The sequence below is a fragment of the Panthera onca genome, chromosome C1, assembly GCF_046562875.1.
Source record: "Panthera onca isolate mPanOnc1 chromosome C1, mPanOnc1 haplotype 2, whole genome shotgun sequence".
In the NCBI taxonomy this organism is placed as follows: Eukaryota; Metazoa; Chordata; class Mammalia; order Carnivora; family Felidae; genus Panthera; species Panthera onca.
This window is the reverse complement of record NC_138346.1, coordinates 211664427-211687023: the sequence shown is the minus strand read 5'-3', so window position 1 is coordinate 211687023 and position 22597 is coordinate 211664427. Positions and strand designations below refer to the sequence as shown.

Sequence of the window (22597 nt, the reverse complement as noted above, 5' to 3'; positions counted from 1 at the left end):
GCATCCCAGTGCCGTGTCCCTGTTCCTACCTCTGACTTCCGGCCTGGGGCCTCGTTCGGGTGGGAGGACCTCCCCAGAATGGAAGGGAAGGTGGAGTCAAAAGGTGCCACCATTCCTGGAAATGGCCGGTGGCTGGCTCCAGGAAGCAGGCGGTGGCATCCACAGCCCCGACCAGGGGGCTGCACCCAGCCTCCAGGGAATTTCAGCATCGTCTCTGGTTGTCTTACTGCCGCACGGGCTCCCACGCACTTTGCCTCCCCTTTACCTCTGGCAAGAGTGCAGAACGTGACACAGTGACTTCGAGTGAGCTGCACTCCCGAGAACTTCTGGAGAGTTGTGTAAGACTCCTGTGTGGCCCAACCAGCTGTGGGGACTGCGTTCCAGGACATCCCTCCTGACTGGCGCGGGAGGAAGGGGGTCTCTGCTCGGACCCGTCGGCCCCCCCCTTGACCGAGCTCTCCTTGAGGGAGCTCTCTGGACCCTCTTCTTGTGAACTCACTCGGGGTTTTTCTCTACTGTGCTCTGGAGGCTGCTGTTACCACGGTTACCAGCAGGCTCTAGGCCACTGAACGTGTCCATGGCTCTCCGTCTTGGCCTCCTCGACCTTTGGCGACAGTAGATATTTAATGCTCCCCCTTCCTTGACATGCTGGCCCTTCTTGCCACCTCTCTCTCCGAGCTTCCCCAGGTCACCACTTGCCCCCCCCCCCCCCCCCCCCATCCCGTCCTGGGTCCCTGCACTTCTCTCTGTGGCCCCTTTCCCTTTCCTGAGCCATCTGGACCCCCCAGATGCTGACCAACCCCGGAGTCCTGAGTTTCATTTCAGCCGCCCACTTGACCTCTCCTTTGGGTCGAGTACACATGTTAAATGGAATCCGTGCAAACTGATCTCTCTCGGAAGCGTCTCCTGCCATCTTCCCATCTTGGCTAAAGGCAGACCATCCTGCCCCCGGGGTCTGTCCAGACTCCAGTGTCTTCCTGGCCCCCGCCCCAGCCCTGACATCCGGTTCATCAGCAAATCCTGTCTGCACCACTTCCAAACCGTCCCTGGAGTCGGCCGCTTCTCACTGCCACCCCGGGGTCCAAGCTGCCATCCTCTCCCACCTGGATGACGACAGTCGCTTCCTAACTGGTGCCCCTCCCCCTCCCCACTTCCATTCTTGTCATCCTACGGCCTGTGCCCAACACAGTGGCCGTGCCGGGTCATGTCCGTCTGCTGCCCAGAAGGACAACCTGGCTCCCACCTCACTCAGGGGTCACGAGACCCTTCCTTCTGCCCCCGCTTCTCTCACGTTCCAGGCAAGTTCCACCTCAGGCCCTTTGCACGTACCGTTCGCACCACCCAGCCCAGGTTAGGCCCGGGTGTCCAAGCAGATCCGTCTCCCACGGCCTTCGGGTTTGACGCACATGGTTCTGTGAGGTGTTCCCTTCCCGCCTGCCGGCCCTGCCTGCCCCCGCCGTGCACTCCTGAGCTCTCTCCTCGACGTCACTTCTCTCCGTGGGGATCACTACAGTGTGGCCTGCCGCCTGTTCGTTTATTCCCTTTCTGACTGAGGAGGTGGCCGGGGAAGGTGGAGGTGTGATCCCTGTGCTCCCTGCTCTGTCTGCCTCGTTCACACGTGCTGAGCCGCAGTGACTGCTCATCCCCGGGGTCGGGGTTAGTAGCTCCGACTAATTGAATAGGCCCTCAGGAGGTGGCGCGGGGTGCTTGGCCCCCCAAGTGGCAGGGAATGGGCGCCGTCCTTGGCCCGGCCACCCTCCCTCACCTGTGGGCTCTGAGTTTACAGTGCACGTCCCCAGTCTGACCAGTGATCTTCTTGGACAACGACGTCTTTTGCTGTTCATGAGCTTGGGGTTTCTCTGCAAATTGCCTCTCTGTGTCCTTAAACTATTTGTTCAGTGATTGGATCGCCTTGCCTGTTTTTTTTTTTTTTTTTTTTTTTTTAAGTTGTTTTGTTGTCACTTGACTCCCTCTCTGGTTTCTGCACCCTCTGTTCTTGGAAGGCCCCAGAGAGGCTCAGGTGTGGCTGCTGAGTCCCCTCCCCGGGGCTCCAGGAAGGCCGTGTGAGGGGACGGGGCGCCTTCGCCTTGACCCATGAGCTTGTGGAGACGGCCCAGGCAAACAAACCAACCCTGGTAGGTCCTAGGGGTCCTTGAACCGGAACCTTCCACTCTTGGAATCCTCTCGCAGCCGTGGCCTTGATTCCTGTTTTTTCAGTTTTATTTCTTGCGTGTAGACCCACGTGTCCAGCTGTCCTCTTTACCAGAAACCAGTGGGGGCTGAATGAGAACGGGGTGGCCTGGGGGCCCGAGTCTTGGCCTTGCGCTGGCATCAGACCCCCTCCGAACCTGGGTGTTTTTCCCATCTCGGCCGCACTAAGTCGCATGCGGACTGGGTGACATCAAGAACTGTCTTACTTCCCAGAGCTTCCTTGGCCAAGCACCTGGCCGGTGGTGGACCCCCTCCTGTGTGCCAGGCGAAGGTCCAGGTGCCGGGGATGCGTCAGTGATGAGAAGCCCCCTGTGGAGCCAGTGAGCAACCCAGTAGACTCTGAGTGTGTTGATGGTGCTGAACACGATAAAGGAAAAGGGCCTGGAGGCCATTGGGAGGCCGTGTTGCAGCTTCAGACGGAGGGAGGCCTTGAGCAAGACCGTGAGGGAGGGGCGAGCCCCATGAGGATCTGGGGGGGCCTTCCTCAGCCCCGGGTAGGATCACTGGGGAGCTCACAAGTACTGACGCCCCTGCCACCCCCAGAGATGCTGACGCCACGGGCCTGGTGCGCAGACCCGGCCTCCCCGTGAGTAGCCGGGGCTGAGGGCCTCTAGGAGGAGGGCTGTGTGCAGACAGATGGAAGGACAGACGTGTTGAAGCAAGCCCAGCACGGCCCGGGTAACAGGAGCCCAAGGGGTCCGGGAGGCGATGCGCTCCCCACCCCCCCGCCGTGTGTCGAGGAACGAGAACGGGGTCACTGTGCTGGGACCCCGGGACTGACAGTTGTCGCAGGGGCGTGTCATGATCCAGGGTGCCTTTTGGGAAGGGGCAGCTTGCTGTTCTGTAGAAAGATGGCAGGGGAGGCCGTGTAGGAGCCAGGAGGCCAATGAGGAGGGGGAGGGACTTGGCCGGTGGAGGGAGGGCCTGGCCCACCTCCTGCTCTGATCTGCCACGTCAGTCGTCACGGCACCAGGTGCCTCCCCCGTGTCCTGAATTCTTCGAAGGCCAGTGACCTCACATCCTGGTCCCAGGGCTCTTCCTAGCCCCGCTCTGCCTCCAGGCCAGCAGGGATGGTGTCCTGAGGTTCGGAGGCTGGGAGGCAGGCAGGTGGGCACGAGGATCGGGACTGACGGCCGTGCCGCCCCCTCCTCGGGCCGTGTCACTTGGCAGGCGCCCACGTCCCCGCCGACTGCCACAGTGCAGACACCGTGCTGGTGGATGCTGGAGAATATGCCAGCGTGTCCCGCGCTAAGAGCTTCCTCTGAATTTAATGGATGAAACAGCTGCCCCTGCTTTGCACATGGGGAAACCAGAGCCCAGAGAGGCCCCTGACTTGCCGAGGTCACACAGCTAGAGAGTGGGAACCTCGAGTCAGGAGGTCTTTGTGTGTTAACCGCTACCTTGCTGGGAGCTGGAGAGATACGTGGTTCCCGAGATGCTGTTTCTCAGCACCTGACATCTCAGCTCTGGGCAGCCCCCGGGCTCTCAAGAGTTCTCTGACCACTGGAAGGGTTTTGTGACCAGGTGTCCTGCTGGATATCACTGCCCCAGTCTTAATAGGACACATCCAGGTGGTGACTTGGTGTCTCCCCAGAAATTGTGGTCCATGGAACTGAAAGGGCTGGGCTCTGCTGCCCCAGGAAAGTCTCCGAATCTGTCTGCGCCTCAGTGTCCTCATCTGTGAAATGGGTATAAAAAGCGCTTGTTCTCCCTACGCCTTGAGCTGCCGGGAGGGTCCAGAGATAATAGCAGAGAAAGAAAGTACTTGGGAATTACAGGGGATGTGTGTGTGCCGGCTGGCGTTGCCCGCTGCTGGGCCTGGCCGTGCGCTGAGGGGTGGCAAGAGGGGCCTGCCTTCGGGCGCTTTGGCCCCCACCCCCCAATGTAAGCTCTCCAACCACATGGATGCCGAGGGAGGGGTTTGGGAGAAAGCTCGCCCCCTAGCGGACAAGGCTGTGGTTGCCGCAGGTGGGCAGGAGCCTGAGGGTGGAACAGGTGTGCCAGGGAGCAGAGAAATGCGGCCAACTGGAGAGGGCTGGGAGGCCAGGGCAGTTATCGTTGACGGACCTGGTGTCTGAGTGTTCAGTAGATGGGTAATGATGGTGACAGAGGGAGACGTAGACGTTGATGATGCAGGGTCTGCTCCCCTCCATTGGAGACATTTCTGCAGAGAGGGGACAGTGTAGGGGGATCCGCGGTGTCCCAGGACAGGGGCGTGCAGGTGGGCCAGGTTTCCAGCCAGCTGACTGTCTCTCCCACAGTCGGGTCGGCTGCCCGAGGGGCTGTGCTCACATTGGGGTACCAGCCAGCCCCCAGGCCACCCCATGGGCCTCGTGACCCTGGGGCTTTGGTGGTCCATCTGGGGCACAGGCTTGCCGCTGAGCATTGGGTCTTAGTTTTCTGCCTTGAATCTTGCTCAGATAGTAGAATAAGCTGACCACGGGCCTGGATCGCACAGCTTGGGGGAGGAATTCACCCCGGGGGCAGCCCTGCGTCTTGACTTGGGGGCCAGATTCTCATTTGTCTGTTTACACGTTTGTTTGTTTACGCGTTCGCTTACTTCATTTATCATAATAGGTGTTTGTTGGTGGCTACCTGCCGCAACCTTGACGCTGTTAGCATTTGGATTGTTGTGGAACGTTTAGCAGTATCCCCGACCCCAGCCGCCGGTAGCCACATCCCTTCCCTGCGATGTGACGACCAGAAATGTCTCTGGACACTGCCAAATGCTTGCCCTTGTTGAGAACCACCGATCCAAACCCTGATGTTTCAGCTTCGAGACTGGCCCCATTCCCATCTCTCGCTCCCTCAGACAGCTGGCTCCGGGCCAACCCCCGGTGCAGGTGATGTGCCCGGAGTGTTCACCCTTCCTGCTTTCCCGCTCCCCTCACCTTCCACCTCTCCTGTCCGGAGGGCCTGCTCACTTCCATTCTTCCGTCTGGGGACAGAACTGGGACCTGAGACAAGTTACTTAACCTCTCTGCGCCTGTTTCCTTCTCTGTAAATTACGGCTAATATAGTAAATGCGCCTTGATAGGTTGTACGTAGAGGGAGATAGTTGATGGACGTAAATACTTCGCACACTTCCGGCGTATGTGTGGTTCTTAGTCAACACATACTTGTTTTTGTTGTGCTGAGTGGGTTGTGCTACAATATATCCGCAAGCGAGACAGAAGCCCTGACCTTGGGATTTCACGGGCCAGGAGGGAGGCAGATCCGTTATGTTGCAATTGTGACTCAGTGGAACAAGTGCTGTGGTGGGGAAGCCCCAGGGGGCAGCGGGAGCCTGCAGAAGAGATGCCTCACCCAGGGGTTGAAGAAGGAAGGCTTTCCGGAGGAAGCGGTATCCCAGCCAGGACCTGAAAGATGAGTCTGGGTTTGCCGGGTGAAGGGAGGGGAGGAATCGTGGTCTACGTTACCTACCTTTAAGAAAAGTTTTAAAGGCTTCCCTGCGAAAGAATAATCGAATTTAGCGGGCTGTGGTAGCAGATAGGGCCGGACCTGTGTCCCACGATCCGGGCTCAGAGATTCCCGGAATGAACGTGCTTGGCGCAGCGAGGCTGGGAAAGGTGCCAAGTGCAGCGTTAGTGGCCTGGAGAGGACCCGCTGCAGGTGCTGCAGGCACCTTGGTACCAGGAGCCTCCAGACGCTTCCGAGGGGAGGACGTGCCTGGGAAGGCAGATGGGGAAACAGTGCAGCCGCTGTGTGCACAGCAGGGCTACGCCCCCAGCTCGCCCGTCCCTCTGCGGTGGGGGGGGGGGCCCAGGACACCCCTGCCGAGTGCCGTGTCTCGGCACCCAGCTGGCGGATGCTTCCGCCATCACTTTCAAGGGGACGGAAGGTGGTGGGCGGAGCGCGGTGGAGCTCCCGCGGGTCGTTGAAGCTCACCTGCCGTGGGCCTCGGGGTGCTGTCTGGGGCACCGGGGTGGGCCCCTGGTGATGGTGTGTGTCGTTCTCTCCCCAACAGCTACAGTCTCCGCCTGGCGTCCCGGTGTCCTCCTCCAGCCGCCCCGTACATCACCAGGCAGTGTAGGAATGTCAAGGCGACGGCTGCAGCCCAGTTCCAGGGACCCCTCTTCAAAGAGTAGACACTTCGCCTGCTCCCTGACAGGTACGAGGAGGGTGGAGCAGCTTCTGGCACTGCGTGGGCGGCTCTGGGGCCCGGGAGGGCTGGGGCTTGGGTCTTTGGGCTGGGCTGGGAAGCAGGGAAGAGGGTGGGCCTGGTGTGTGCCTGGGGGAGCCCGGGGCCTTCCCACAGGTAGGTGCGGACCCTGGACCCCGCCCCCAGCTCTGCCACTTGCTGGCGGTGGGACCTCAGCAAGATACTCAGCTTCTCTGAGCCTCAGTTTCCACATCTATAAAGTGGGGGTGACCTACTTCATAAGTTGTGAGAATTACAAGGGTCACGTGTACGCAGAACATGTAGATCAGCGCCTGATGCATAGAAAGCATCAGGTAACTATTAGCTCTTGTTACTGATTGAATAAGAACAGCAACAATAACCAGCATTAATCGAGACCTCCAGAGGCTTTAAGCCCAGAAAAGATCGTGTAGTCTTTATTCGCACAACGTATTTGAAAGTGAAAGTAGTACTTTTCTGTAAGATACAAAGGTTAAATTTATGTTGAACCAGAAGTCTCTTTCTAGACTGTCTGATGGTAAAACCTGAATTCACTTATAGGAGCCGGACTTTCCATCTTTTGAGGGGAGGGCTGGGTTTTGCCAGTGACTTCGAGTAGGCTTGGGCTTCTTTGTTGGTGACACGGCACATCTTCCTTCCTTGTGTCCCTGAGACCAGCCTCTAAAGAAACGATTGGAGGACTGCATGCACCTGTGCAGTGGGGCACCGGCTAAAGATACCCCGAGGTGCAACTCCAGATTTGCTAAAAAGCATCCTTGGTGTGCAGGGCCTGGGAATCTGTGTTAGCAGGTGGCCCCGTGATTCTGGGACGCACTCAAGTTTGCGGATGCCTGCTTAATGCAGCCAGGGTTGTTCAGAATGAGAACATCGCTGTTTAAGGCGAGAATGGGCTGAATTCTGAAACTCTGGGGTCTTCTGTGTTCTACTTTCCTCCCTTCCACCTGCCCTGATGCCCACAGAGTGCACTCACTGCTTCCTTCCTGAAGCTGCTGGAGTCTCTGGGCTTGGCTTTATTTCTCTGGGGCTTGGGGAGGGGAACGGAAACAGAATCCACTTTCCCCAGAGAGTCTGTTGTCTTGAGCCAGAACCGAGCCCGCGTCTCCAGCACAGGCTCCTGAGAGGGCTCACGGCCCTGAGCTGGGGATGCTGGGGGGCGGAGTTGAAGTGGACACTAGGACAGCACCCAGCTGGAAGGCCCGGGAGATCGTCCCTCCCCTCTCCCATCTTACAGATGGGAAGATTGGGGCCTGGAGACGAGAGGCTGGGCTGGAGTCTCCCAGAGGATGGGAGTCTGTGCCAGGATAATTCTGGGGCCCGGGACGTCCCTGTGGTGGCCGCTGGAGGTGTTCTTTGCAACCTGAAGGAGAGCCAGGTGCGACTGGGCTGATCCGTCCGCAGACAGGGTGCGTCCATTGGCCACCGCAGTCTCTGGTGGTGACACAGTGTTTGCCAAGCGTTGCTAATTCGGGCTCTGCCCAGGGGCCAGGGCATGACCCCGGAAGTATGCCTTGTCTTCCCTTATTTTCAAACAGGTGCAGCTTCCCCGGCAAGGTGCTCAGGTGAATAGAAGCCCAATGTAATTAGCATCTGCAGTTAACAGCCTCTATTCGCCCATCAACAGTGAGCATTCGGAAGTGAATGGCCTAATTTCTAGGTGACTGGAACTTGCCCCTTCAAGTCTTGAACTTTCTTATGTTTCTGATTTGTATTTACAACAAGCCTGTTGTGGATCTATCTGTATAGATCTATCTATCTATAGATACATATACGTGTATACAAATTAAAAGAACACCTTATTTATCCTGTTTGTCTTGCTCGGGCCGCCATAACAAAATACCACAGACTGGGGCTTAAACATGCAGACATTTGTCTCTTTCGGTTCTGGAGGCAGAAGTCTCAGGTCAGGGCGCCGGCACGGTCCTCACCAGAACCTTCTTCCTGGCTTACAGAGGCCATCTTCTGGCTGCATCCTCCGTGGTGCAGAGAGGAGGCCCTGGTGTTCCTTGTAAGGGCACTAATCCCATCACACGGGGCGGGCGGGGGGGGGGGGGGGGGGGGGGTGAGGGCTTCCTCATATGAATCTTGAGGGGGACACAGTTCAGCCCATTGCCGTGTTTAACACATTTCCAGAATGATATTTTTTTTCAGTGCTGTGACAAGGGATGTTAGCGTGGGCAGGGCGTGTAGGTCACAGAGAGGCAGTTGGCAGAACTGGGGGCGGAACTTGAGTCGTCTGACTCCTAGAAGGGATGGTGGACTTTTTAAGTGGCCTACGCTTGTCCCCTGAAATCCCGTGTGAGACTGTGTGTGCAGTGGGGTCTGTTCTGAGGAACGGGTGACATCCTGGAAACGCCCAGGCCCCAGGACTGCCCCTCACCTGTTGCTCTTGCCGGCTTAGAGGCTCTGGCCACTTTACTCGACGGTCCGAACCGAGCTAGGAGCTCGGCTTTTCTCCTGTGACTGTTGTCTGCGGGCACCTCCCTTTTCTGGGCTTTATCGGTGCCATGGGCAAAGCCCAGAGCTTTCTGTTCGCTTTCAGGTATAAAACATGCCACCTTGCCCAGTCCAGCGTGAAGCCTGCCTCTGCACGTCCTGTCCACCTCTGTCTCTTTCTGTTTCTTGGGGCCAGCTGCACTTGGGCCCCGGGGTCTTCGAGGGGACGTCCGGGGAAGGGACTGGTACCTCTCAGTCATCTGGCTGCCTCCGTGATCTTCCCCTCAGCTGTCGCTGGCCTCGGGGCAGGCTTCCTAGCGCTGGCCTCTTATGGGGTCCCAGGAGTGGGGTGGGTGGGGTGTCTCCCCCTGCCCGCCTCCCTGATAAGAGAGCTCCCCTCTAGCAAATTCTGCCCAGCTCCAGCCCCAGTGGTCCAGCCCACGGCCCCTGCTGCTGGGGTCTCCTCCCTGAAGGGCCGCCCCTCGGGCTGGGGACTGGCAAGATGGCTTCTTTTGTGGGTCCTGCTCGATGACCCACAGGTAATACACACATAACACCAGCCACACCAGCCCGAGGACATGCAGGCCACTCCATGGCTGGCCCCTGTCTCTGCGTTCTTTTTCTCCCCCGGCTTGTGCAGGGATGGGCCTGGGCACACGTGGGCCCCCACCGGGAGGGGAGGCCCCCTCTCTTGAAGGCGCCCTCCTGTACTGCAAGCCGCCCTCCTTCCAGCCCCATCAAGAGGTTTCGGGGGGCGGGGGTTGGGATGGATCGTGGTCAAGTGTGCATTTTCTGGAAGCGAATCCTGGCTCTGACAGTCCTGGTAGGTACTTCACTTCTCTGCGTTTCAGTTTGCCCATCTGCAAAATGGGTTAATGGTATACCTGTGTCATAGGTCTGCTGCAGGGACTGCATAGGTTAGTATGTGAGACGCCCTTAGGAAAGTGGCTGGTGTGTGGTCAGCCTGCCTTGAATCAGCCCTGCTGTTTCTGCTCCCACTGAGTTATCAGAGTAGTGGTAGGAAGAGGAATCGTAGTTGGAGTAGGAGTAGGAGTTACAGGAATGATGACCGGGTCCATGGGGTGAGAGAACGGAGTCCCTGAACTTGGCCCAGCACAACGCCATGCTCCTATTCCGCCCAGCGCAGCAGAAGTTACTGAGGACTGACTCACGAGCCTGGCTCTGTGGTCAAGTACTGCGAGTGGGGTTTCTGTGCAGGAGGCGCGCAGCCCAAGCCATTCGCTCTGACGGAAGGCACACGCGGGCTCTGGGGTGGGCTCGGCTTGAGTTCCAGCCCCACCTCTGCCCCTCGTTACCAGCCTGACCTGGTGAAAGCCACTTGCCCTCTCTGAGCCTCTGTTTCTTCCATGCAAGATGGGGATCAGTGTCACCTGCCACGAGGGTCATCGGGACCATTAGAATGAAATCAGGTGATAGTGTAATCACTCCGGAAAAGCCTTTGGCAGTATTGATTGAAGTGGGACCCAGCAGTTACACCACTAGGGAGACACTCAGCGGGTGTGTGCACACGCATGGGAGAGCTCCTATGTCATCCGTGCACACCCTACCAGCCAGCACTTCCACTTGGCACAAATAGGCACGCATGGGCGCCACACGTGTCTTCCAGGCGTAGATAAGCGAGTCCTAGCCGCCCGCATCCCTCACGGTGGCCCCAGATCGGAAGCTGCCCGCTCGTGCACTGGTGGGGACCAGCCAGATGAAAGTGGCAGGATCCTGCGGTAGAATCTCTCAGCAAGGAGGTGGACAGAGCTGCACGCACGGGCTCCAAAGGGATGAATCCCCCAAATGCACCCTGTGGAAGAAGCCCAGACGGGAAGGACGTGTGCTGGTTGATTCCATTTACTTCAGTTAAAAAACGGACAAAAATCAATCCCTGGTGATCGAGGGGAGGTAGTTATTCTGGCGGTGAGGGTTACTGCTGGTCCTAAAAAGGAGCCTGGGCTGGGGGCTAAGGGGAGGTTGGTCACGTTCTGTTTCTTGATCTGGGTGCTGGTTACACGGGTGGAAATTCATCATGCTGTGCTTTCTTTCTGTACGCGTGGTGTATGTCAGTAAATTGTTGCATTAGAAGAACTGAGATGGTGCTTCAGCAGCCCAGGGAAGGCACTGAGGATGCGGCCACTGTTACCATTTTTCTTTTCTTTTTCTCCTTCAGCACCTGAAGTGACCTGGAGTCAGTGAAGCCAAAGGGACTGGCTGGCCCTCTGCCCCGCAGGGAGTACCGACCTATTCCAGTTTTACGAGCCTGCGAGAGAAAGGGAGGGAGTGTGTGCGTGCGTGGGTGTGCGTGTGCGGTCTTCAGACGAGGGTCCCAAACCCCAGGGAGGCAGGAAGGCAGCTGACTCCACAGCGTGGACGACACGTGGGTGCAGCCCCTGGGACCGTGTTCTGCAGCTCAGCCTTCCTGCTGGGGTGGGGCCTCTCCTACTATGCAATTTTTCAAGAGCTCCTTGATCCTGCTTTTTGCTTTCTCGAGTTGTCTTCTGCCATGGCGGGGACTGTGGTCTGGCTCAGGGGTCAGTTCTAGGCCTGTCCGAGGAAGGCCTTCAGGAGGAGGCCGAGTCTCCTTTCTCACCGCCCCACCTTCCCTAGCCTTCCAACGTCTCTGGGAATCAACGGCGTGTAGACACGTCAGAGCCTTGCTGTCGACCCCCTTGGCCTGCACACTTCGAAAACCCCCCTTCTTTGCCTGAGCTGCTGGCTTGAGTCGTTTCCAGATTCGAAATTCTAGTCAGTCCCTGGGCATCTGGGAGAGAAGTCCCCGTCCCCATTTGCAGACCTGGTTGCCCCCTTGGGAGAGGCAGGGGATGGGACAGCATGTGGCAGGAGGGGGAGGTCTCCCCAGTGCTTCTTTGCCTCACTTGGGACCATCAACACGTTAGCGACTGACCTTCCCAAATTAGCTGAAAAGGGAAACAAACAAAAATTGGGAAATGAAGATAAGCGGGAGGATTAAGAAGCACAGGGGGAAGAAGAAGAGATTTCTAGAGGCCACCGGTCGCCTGCCAGGGAACGATGGAGCTGGCCCCTGCTTTGTGCAGGGACAGCCCATGTCTCGGAGAAACGGGTGAGCTGAGCTAGGAGTTTGGACCCAGTTCAGTGAGGGTCTTGGGTTTTGTGCCTTTGGGGCAGACCCCAGACACGGATGTCTGAGACCACTCTGGCGCTGTTTTCTCAGCTCCGTTTTCAGTAGTGATGTATCAGACCCACAGTGGAAGGAGAGAACTTGGGAGAACATGAGTGGTCACACACAAAAAGGGACTTTTTTTTTCCCCCAGGGCTACTATGGTTGATCTTGCAACTCTGTAAATATGTACGTAGACACTTTTAAAAGCACGTATTTATGTCCCTGACTGTAAATGCCCCCTTTTTAAAGTTTTATAACTTGTGTTATTTAATTACTCAGTCGACTGGCTGCAGTGTAGGGTCTGATCATGGTCCGGAAGAAAGGTCTCACGAGATCCTCACATGGACAGAAAAGTGCCGATGGCTGGCCTGCATCCCAGTTTTCCATTTGCCACCCAGCTACACACCATTGTTTGTTGTAAATTCCCATAAGCTGGAATCCTTTTGCCCACTCCTAAAATTAACCCTCACAAGCATGGAAAGCTGTGGCTGTTCCTTATCCTCACGATACGATTTTGTCCCATCAATGTCGACACTCATCTTCTCCGTTCTGGAAGGTTTCCCCTTTCAGCAGCAAGGAAGGCTCACGAACCCAAAGCTTCGAAAGTTCACCTTCAGCCGATGGTGAATTCCAGGAAATGTCGCTGGGGGCTGGGGGCCACTCGTTTTTGCATGCGCAAAAGTGCCGGTCAGCTTTCCACCCTCTCAGACTAGTGGAAAGGGTTACACGAGTGTTCCGATCGCGACAACGGGGGTGGTCTTCTAAAGAGTGGTGTTTGCTGGTCAGTGGTGGTTTTGGGGCGTGGGTTTGGATCACGGAAGAGGACGGTTCTGTATCTGCCATGTGAAGAAAAGTAACAATAAAAGTGTGAAGCGCGATTGTAAGGAACAAGCCTGGGAGTGATCGTTTTGGTCTCTGTGTTTTGTGTCTTCCATTTCGGCGATCTCTGCGGGGTGTAGGGTGGGAGTGGGATGAAGCGGCTTTGAAGGCCCCCTTCCAGCCATGAGAGAAAGCCGAGGTTTCGAGGAAGCTCACTGTGGAAAACCCTACCTGGTGAGTAGGGTCACTTGCCTTCAAAACCCTCTTCCACCTGCCAGCTAGTTAGTTAAGCCATTTCACTAAGGCTAGAAAGGCCTCTGTGATCGTACATATATTCTTTGAGCAGCTTTATTGAGCTCACATTCACATACCATACAGTTAACCCACATCATTGTACAAATCAGTGCTTTTTAGTAGTCGTCAGAGTTGTACAGCTGTCCCTGCATTCAGTTTTACAACATTTTCAGTCACCCCAATGAGAAACCTCCTACCCAGTCGCAGTCACTCCCCCTCTCTCCCCAAGCCGCTAGCCCTAGGCAACCACAAATCTACTTTCTATCCATGTAGATTTACCTCTCCTGGACATTCCACCGAAATGGGGTCACGCAGCATGTGATCTTTTATGACCAGCTGCTTTCTCTTCGTATAGTATTTTCAAGGCTTACCCAGGTTGCAGCATACATCGCTTCCTTCCGTTCTATGGCCAGATATCCCTTTGTTTGGATGTACTCGTGCAATATTTGGGACCTACTTAACACTTAGAAAAGGGAATCACTCATTGTTTATAGGAACTCGTATCTAACAGGTCTGCTGGCTCTTATCTGGCAACTGTTACCTCTGCAGCATTGACTCCAGCTGTTGTTCTAGGGTTTACTGAGAATTACCATGTGCCAACCATTCCCCACACATTCCCTCTCCTGTCACAGCAACCCAGCAGGACAGGTACTTCGACAGCCATCTCACAGGTGAAGAAACAGGCTCAGACGCATTAAGCCATTTGCCCAGGGCCACACAGCTGGCAGATGTAGACTGGGGATTGGATTCAGCCCTTTCCGGCCCAAAGTTCAGTATTTCCTACTTGCCTCTCGCTGCTGCCTCTCATGTCACCCTTTGGTTTCTCCAGCTCTCAAGCCACCTGCAGGTAGAAACTGTGTACAACACGGGTCAGTCCCCAGCTCCCCAGAACATAGCAGTCAGCTACTGGACTTCTGCTCCGCCCCAGACTGGCCATAAGAGAAGCAGAGGTTTGAAAGTATGGGTGAAGATGTCCATCACCTGATGAATGGATAAAGATGTGGTTTATATATACAATGGAATATACTTGGCAATGAGAAAGAATGGTATCTTGCCATTTGTGACAACGTGGATGGAACTGGAGGGTATTCTGCTGAGTGAAATAAGTCCGAGAGAGATCTGTGTTTTCACTCATATGTGGAACTTGAGAAACTTAACAGAAGACCATGGCAGAAGGGAAAGGGAAAAAAATAGGTTCAAACAGAGAGGGAGGCAAACCCATAAGAGACTCTTAAATACAGAGAACAAACAGGGTTGATGGGAGGTGTGGGGGAGAGGGGAAAATGGATGATGGGCATTGAGGAGGGCACTTGCTGGGATGAGCACTGGGTGTTGTATGTAAGCGATGAGTCACGAGAATCTACCCCCGAAACCAAGAGTACAGTGTATGTACACTGTATGTTGGCTAACTCGACAATAATTATATAAATATAAATATATATATACACGTATATATGTATATACGTGTATATACATATATATATATGTATATACATATACATATGTATATACATATACATATACATATGTATACATATACATATATACATATACATATGTATATACATATACATATACATATGTATATACATATGTATACACGTGTATATATATATATATATATATACACGTGTATACATATGTATATACGTGTATATATATGGTATGGGTGAAATCCCAACTCTGCTCGCTCCAGCACGTCACTGGCCTAGCCTTGGTTCCTTGTTTGTACAAGGGGATGACCACCCTGCCCACCTTCCTGATTTCTAGCTACTATGTGTTTGCTTAAAGGTAAGTGAATTTACCTGCCTCAGGGATCACCTGACTGATTGTTCAAGGAGAGATTCTTGGCCTCCAATTTCACATCTGCTGAATCAGAATCCCTGGGGGCGGGGCGGGGCGGGGGGTGGGGTGGGGTCTGGGCCACCTGCCTGACCAACAGTTCTGCGCAGTCCACCACCTTTAACGCGGGGTAAAGGCCGTAGCATGTCTGCAAACAGGCAGACCAGTGAATCAGGGGCGCCCCTGGGGTTTGCATTAACCGGCTTCTCCAGTGTTTTTTCTGAGCGTCAGGCTGTGCCTGGCGCCCAGTCACCGCCAGGACTGGGGAGCGGGCTGCAGAGACGCCCACCCACCGGGTGCTTGGAAGATCCTTAAACCTGCGCCCCTGGGGGAGAGACCGGGAGCGAGGCGCTGGGGGCGGCGATGGGGAGCAGGGAGCCCCGCATGGCCTGCGGCTGCGCTGCGGCAGCTGGCAGCGCGGGGATGACAGCGTCCTCCGATCCCTCCTGGGGTCGCCTGAGGTCAGCACTCGCACCGAGGCGCAGACTCCACGCTGGCCGCGTCCCGGTTGCCCCGGCAACCGCCACCGGAAGCGGGTGCTACGTCTGACGTCAAGTCCCAGGTCCAGAGCAGCCTGCCGCTGCGTCACGCGGGCGTCATGCGCCTCCGGGGGCGCCGTCACGTCACGTAGGCGTTTCCCCGCTTACGTCATCAGGGGCAGGGTGAGTACAGGGCCCTGAGGCGGTTTGAGAGCGCGCGCGAGCGCACCCACGACATTTCCTCCAGGTTGTTGTTATAATTGTTCTATGTTGCTGTTAATCGTCCTGCATCCCTTGCTGCCCGTGATTTATAAGCTTTGCTTTTTTCAACGCTCGAGCTTTATCAGCCGTGTGCACCTGTGGGGAGACTCATAATCCGTGCAGGGTGGGTGCTGGCCGTACCCCCCCCCCCCCCCCCCCCCGCGGGTAAGGGGTCGCGCGGGCGCACTGCTTTCCGGACACAGGCCGGGCCACCCTCCTGGGCACCTGGGCGGGAGCGGGTGGGGTCCTCCCATGTTCATGCCAATGGGCGTCAAGAGTAACGTGGAGGCCACGGACCGCTTGGGGGAGGGGTGGGTAGAGCAGGTCCCCGAGCTCCCTGCCCCGAAGAGGGTGGCTTGGCCCCCCAGCCCCCACTCAGGTGTGAGATGAAGGCAGAGAGGCAGGGTCGGCGGTGGGGTGTCCGGCTCCTGACCCGTCGGGTCCTGAGGGCGCGGGTTCTCCAGGCTAGGAGCCTGGACGCCTCAGACCGCCCCCAACAGCCTTGCCTGGCCGTGGCTCAGCCGGAGGAGGCCTCTGCTCCAAGACGGCCGCCTGGCCCGGGGTCTGCCCCTTCTTTCCAAGAGGCTGGCGGGTGGGGGGAGAAGCACCCGGCCCAGGGGGAAGCGGCCTGTGCCTGAGACGGATGGAGCGCAAAGTGAGTTTCTCTCTTCTGGCCTGCCCTCCACCTCCAGCAGCAGGGGCTGAGAAAGAGCAGGTTTGCTGATAGGGTGAGGCAGGCGAAGGTCACTCTCTGTCCTGTGACTTTGGGCCAGCTGACTTCCATGCGGGGGCTGTGGGACCACTGAGAGTCAGCGCTTGCACAAAGCTAAGAGTGAGGGTGTCCTTACATTTTGCACCCGGAAGTTGCCTCGTTTGTGCCCTCCTAGCCCTGATCTTGGCCTGTGATGCTGTGTGTTTCTCTGGGTGGTGTGTACATCTCTGAATCGGTTATGTCCCTGTAAAAAGTCACCAAGGACTAGGGCGGCTGGGTGGCTCAATCGATTAAGCCTCTGACTTTGGTGCAGGTCGTGATCTTACAGTCTGTGAGTTCAACCTTCCCCCCCCCCCCCCACCCCCACCCTTTGGGCTCTGTGTTGACAGCTCAGAGCCTGGAACCTGCTTCAGATTCTGTGTCTCCCTCTCTCTCTCCCCCTCCCCTGCTCATGAACTCTCATGCTTAAAAATAAACATGAAAAAAAAAAAAAAAAACCACCCTCCAAGGATTTTCTCTGCACTTAGGATAAAATCCAACTCCTTTTTCTGGTTTAGAAAACCCACTGACTCCAGCCTCACCTTACACACCACCATCTTTTTCCTTGCTCTCTCTGTTCCAGCCATACTGATTGTGGTTTTGCTTCTGTCTTCTGCCACAGGACCTTTGCACTAACCAGTAACTTTCCACCCAGAAGTCACATGACTCTCAGCTTAGGTGTAGTCCCCTCAGCCTCCTTTCCTGAGGTCTAATGTGGCCTCCTTGTCACCTGTCATTTGGTCTTGTTGATTTTATTCACTACGTGAGATTTTCTAGTTTCTCAGCTTCTCTAGAATGTCAGCCCAGGGGGAACAGACAGACCTTATCCCTCTATTTCTTTGTTGGCTACGGCATCCAGCACCCAGTAGGCCCTCAGGATTCACTGTGGGATGCTTTGAAAGGCGTCCTGCGGGCAAAGTGACCTTAGAGGAGGCCTTGATGAGTTGGGGATTGAATGCAGCTTTGTGAGAATGGCTGGTTCGAGGTTGCCAACCTGGGTGGAGCATTCGGCCCGATCCTCAACCGTGGTCTGCTTCTGTGTAGGGGTCTGTCTATGCAGACCATTTTTGCAGAGGGGGAAGTAAGGCGGCTTTTATTTTAAATGTCACTGCTGCAGAGATAACGCTGCCGGGTAAGACCCAGCACACGGAGTTACATTTAAATGTCAGATAAATGAGTGATTTTTTTTTTTAAACTATAAATACGTACCAAATATTGCATGGGCCATACTTCCGCTAAAAATTTGTTGTTGGTCTGAAATGGAGATGTAATGGAGCATTCTGAATTTGTATTTGCCAAATCTGGCAACCCTATTCAGAGGCCTGAGGCCCTCAGCTGTGTTCTTGTGGGACCTCCTGCCCGGTTCCAGCTGTTCTCCCTGAACTTGTCAGCCAGGCCTGGCCCTCAGCCCAGCAGCTGGTGCAGTGGCTCCCCTTGCTCTCAATTATAGCTCATGCTGTGGATGTGAAGGTCACCAATGTCAAGTGTGGCCCTGAGGACTCTAAAGAGTGTTCAAGTGGCTTTTGATGCCTGCCTACGTCTTGGGAGTTGCGGCTCTGACCTTTGCTTGATGCATAAGATTTTTTTTTTTTTTTAAACCATCTTGTCTTTCCTGCCATCTGATGTGATTCCTTTGACAGTGGGGCAAACAAGTGGACCAGTTTTGGTGTCGGCAGGTAGGATGTTGCCAGATGCCATCATTCTTGGGCAAGGAAGGGCTTCTACGGCTGTGGGCCCCCTGCCCTGTCCCGGGGCCATGCTGGGTGAGCCCTTCTAAGCCAGCTGACACATGGCTCCCATCTGCTTCATTTTACCCAAGTGCCATTAGGTGACACTGGCCGCGCTAGGACCGGAACAGAGGGAAGGCAGGGACCCCGAGCATGTGAATGCTCACCGTGGCGCCCCGGGAGGGGCAGCTGCCCTTGGGCCATCCATCCCTCCTGTGACTTTGTAAGCCTGGGAGCCTGTCCACCTCCCAGTGAGCATCTAACCTGTGTGTGCCGCCTCCACACCCGAGGCACGGGGCCAATTCTGGTGTGATTCCTTAAACACCAAAATCTTAATTGGCTATTTAGAAAATACACATTGAAGTAACCTGAGAAAAATAGAATCTAAAATTCCCAGGTACGCATTGGCCCTTTAGGGCCTAATCCTCAAGGTTTTAATGTAAATAAGTGTCAGCTAACTGGCCATGCCACCAACCTGCTGGTGTGACCTTGAGATGCTGTTGAACCTCCTCCTGCCTCAGTTCCCTCATGTTTAGAGTGGGGATGATCGCAGACCTTCCCTGTAGGTGTCTGGGAAGATTAAGTTGATTGTTACATCAAAGGCTCTTAGAAGAGTGCCCAGCTCCGGGTGTGGACTATCAGTATTCATTATGATGTCATTTATATTGAACTTTGACACTTGAAGAGCATTGCTACGTGTGCATTTCTCTTAATGGTCACAGTGGTGGTGGAGGGTTCACATTATAGCTGTCATTGGGAGTCTCCATTTTCATATGGACATCCTTGTATTTGCCCACAGTATGATTTTGTTTTTATTGGAATGGAAGTAGAATGGCCGTGTTAAAAGGCAATAATTGATGATCGCTATTAAATACGCACTGTGTACCAACCGCCGGGCTACGTGTCTGCCTAATGGAAACCCCATGGAGGTAAAAACTCCATCATTGTTTCAATATTTGTGGAGGAGGAAACCACCTTAAAGAGGCTGTACTCCTCTGACGTCTCAAATGGTGAATGAAGCGACCTGCTTTTTTTTTTTTTTTTTGATTAATTTTTTGATGTTTCATGAGCGTATGGTGTAAGACGGTGTGGCCCAGTGTCACTCTCGTGCGCATGGCTGTTGAGTTTTCCCAACACCATTTATTGAAGAAGCCATCCTTCCCCCATTGTGCATTCTCGGCAACTTTGTGGTAACTGAATTGACCGTATACGCGTGGGTTCAGGGTTTATTTCTTGCCTCTGCATTCTCTGCCCTCGATCTATGTGTCTGTTTTTATGCCAGTACCATACTGTTTGATTACTAAGGCATCGTGCTAGAGTTTGAAAGCAGGAAGCATGCTGTCTCTAGCCCTGTTCTTCTTTCTCAAGACGGCTGGGGCAGTTTGGGGTCGTTCTATGCAAATTTTAGGATTATTCTTTTTCTGTGAGAACTGCCATTGGAAGTTTGATGGGGATTGCATTGAATCTAGATGTCTTCAGATAGTGTGCGCATTTCATGAGTTCAGTGCTTCCAATCTGCGAGCACAGTACGTCTTTGCATTTGTGTCTTCGCTTTTTTCATCAGGATCTTCTAGTTTTCAGCGTACAGGTGTCTCACTTCCTTGATTAAATTTATTCCTTAGGTCTTTTATCCTTTTTGATACCCTTGTAAATTGTTTTCTTAATTTCTCTTTCTGATAGCATGTAGAAACCTAATTGATTTTTGGATATTGCTTCGGTATCCTGCGGCTTTACTGAATTTGTTGATTAGTTCTGACTACTGGTCTGTTCTTGAAGTTCTAAGTGGAAGATGTCCTGTGCCCCAGTCTCCATGGAACGTCCTCTAATTGCTGCAAATGTATGAGCTTCAAGGCTCTTCCTTGTCTTCCTAAGGCTCTTTGGTTTGCCTGATGCCACCCAAGGCCGCCATGGCCATCCCCTGTAAAGCAGGGCAGGCTATAGGACTTCTGCTGAGAGAGGTGGGGAGGGCTTTTGAGAGTATCTGAGAGCAGGGTCCTCCTGGCACAGGGCAGGGGTGAGTGAAAAACAGCTGCCCTGGGCTCTGTTTCCAGCTTGGTTCTGCAGTCTTGAGGAAATCACTTTTTTGCCGAAGTACCCTTGGTCTCCTCCGAACAGCTACCTGGACAGAGGCGGGGAGAGAGCTCAAATGCAGGGCAGTCGCACAGGTGCTCTTTTCCCTTCCTGGGGACAGCCTCCCCAGCAAGGTGTCTCAGGTGGGCTTATCTGGTGCCAGCTCTGTGCTCTGCAGACCCACTGCTGCTCCCAAAAGTCTAGTAGAAACCTCCAGGCTCAGGGGCACCGGGTGGCTCAGTCGGGTGAGCATCCGACGTCGGCTCAGGCCGTGATCTCGTGGTTCGTGAGTTCGAGCCCCGCATCGGGCTCATTGCTGTCAGCCTGTCAGCGCAGAGCCCACTTCAGATCCTCTGTCTTCCTCTCTCTGCTCCTCCCCTGCTTGGGCTCTCTCCCAAAATACATAGATACTAAAAAAAACAATCTCCAGGCTCAGCATCCTCTCACAGGTGTCTGCTGGGGAGCAGAGTCCCCAGTCAGATGGATGTGAAAAAGGAAGGGAGCCTGCCAGAAGGTGCAGTCCCTGCGACCCAAGAGCCATACCCGGGATGGCCATGGCCAGATGCACGTGCTTTCTTCTGGCTTCTCTCCCTCTTGCTCTGGGGGCCCTTCTCCAGGATGTGCCAGCTGAGACGCAGTGTCCCTGGCTTCACTGTGCTGAGCTGGCGGTTGGGAGAGGCCTCTGGTTTTGCCCTTCCTGCCGGTGGGATGGGCCTGGGGTGCTTATGGCTCCTTGGCTCTGTCCTCTCCTCCTGACACCAGGCCTGTTCTGTGGTACGTCTCTTCGGAGCGTCATCCCTCTGTAGGTCCCCAGTGACGGGGTCAACCCCCAGTCCACATAGGAGCAGCCACCGTTGGGGGGAGTCCTGGACCTTCTAGAAGGACGTGAAGCTTTTTAACGTGGAGAATGATTGTGATTGTGTTTGTGTGCAGGAAGGATGGGTATTCTTGTCCCCCAGTGTTGAAGATATTTCTTCCGTAACCGAACTCCAGGTGTGGCCCCAGGGCAGGGCTAGGACCTGTGGCATAGGACATGCAAGGGAACAGACTTGGCCTCATGCGAAGGCTTGGTTGCCTTTTAATCTAAAAGCATGCCGGTGATCAAGTCTGTGATGGGCAGTCATGATGCTGATCTTCTCCACCGTCCCAGCCCCACCTCGAGGTCAGTGCCATCTCATGGCCCACCTGTGACTGGGACCAGTCCCTGCCTGGCCATAGGATGTCGGGTGGAGCTGGGTTTGAACCTTGGGCCGGGGACATTTTTGCCCGGGAGCAGTGGGGAGACACCAGACAGCCACCTTATTTCTCTTCAGCCTTTCATGGTTTTTTGTTTTTGTCTTTGTTTTTTATTTCATTAAAAAAATTTTTTTTTAAGTTTATTTTTTGAGAGAGAGAGAGAGAGAGAGAGAGAGAGAGAGAGAGGGGCAGACTGCAAGCGGGGAAGGGGCGGGGGGGGCGGGGTACACAGAATCTGAAGCAGGCTCCAGGCTCAGAGCTGTCAGCACAGAGTCCGACACAGAGTTTGAACCCAGGAACCATGAGATCATGACCTGAGGGGAAGTTGGACGCCCAGGGACCCAAGGACCCAGCCACCCAGGCACCCCTTTGTCTTTGTTTTTTAAATCTGTTTTTGTTTTTGTTTTTTAAATCCCGCTCGGCTGGGCTCTCCTTTAGCATGCTTGCTTATTACAGAGATTTCTTGTGTTTAGGATGCATTCAACCCTCTGAAAGGCAAAAGTCCCCACCCTTTGTGAAGGTGTGCATTCCCCAGTGACTGGACAAGTGAGAAGGGTCAGGTGACCACTAGGACTGTGATGTGGAATTGGGAGACTCCCCTTCTGGGTGGAAGAAGAAACCGGGGAGGGGGCCAGGAATGCGCTGTCCTTCCCGTGATCACAGAGGGGAGACCCCCGCTCCCTCCCCCAGCCCTGGATGAGGTCTGGTTAACCTCTGGAGACCTTAGTAGACCGAGGGGCCCTTGAAGCTCGTCAGAGCAAGCTGGGCGGCCCCCCCTCCAGGAGCGGGCTCTGCTGGAAGTGTGTCTTTTTAAAAGACCCTGCGTGCAGTCTGGCTGCTGGGCGGGAGGCACATCGGGCCGCCCTGACTCTGGACACTGGGGAGCAGGGGGGCCGTTCTGCGGCTGCTCAGCCCCCCTGCCTGAGCCGCTCATCCCTACGGTGCAGGCCGACCCATTGGAGCCCGTACAGGTGATTCCCCACTGGCAGAAGGGCTGCGGCTGGCATTCCGGGTCGTGTTCCCACCAGAACGGGGTTTTCAGATGTCCTCAGTGCTGCCTCCAGTCTCCCTGTCTAGTTTTACCCCTGTTGGGCGGTGCCCTGATCCCGCTCTTACCCCAGCCCGCCGCTGGGCCACCCCCCTTCCCTGCTGGGGGAGGCTGGGGCGTAACAAGCCGCAGAATGG

General features: G+C 55.1%; 1 protein-coding gene and 1 long non-coding RNA gene across 10 annotated transcripts in view; one reads left to right on the top strand and one right to left on the bottom strand.

Annotated features, from left to right (window-relative positions):
- Positions 1-11732, top strand: part of PRDM2 (PR/SET domain 2) — a 121899-nt gene extending 110167 nt beyond the window's left edge. For 8 of the 9 annotated variants that reach the window (XM_078452373.2, XM_078452377.2, XM_078452372.2 and 5 more), the window contains 2 exons: positions 6179-6322; positions 10962-11732. In XM_078452373.2, coding sequence (XP_078308499.1) covers positions 6179-6299 — 121 coding nt within the window. In that variant the 3' untranslated portion in view covers positions 6300-6322; positions 10962-11732. Of the gene's footprint in view, positions 1-6178; positions 6323-7884; positions 8153-10961 lie in introns of those variants that run through there. The other variant, XM_078452371.2, reaches the window with a different exon arrangement.
- A 641-nt stretch (positions 11733-12373) lies between these two features.
- LOC144617298 (uncharacterized) lies at positions 12374-18725 on the bottom strand. Its single transcript, XR_013557710.1, has 2 exons — positions 18582-18725; positions 12374-12769 (listed from the first exon to the last, which is right to left on the bottom strand). It is a non-coding gene; the product is annotated as an uncharacterized LOC144617298 (long non-coding RNA).
- Between the last annotated feature and the right edge of the window lie 3872 nt (positions 18726-22597).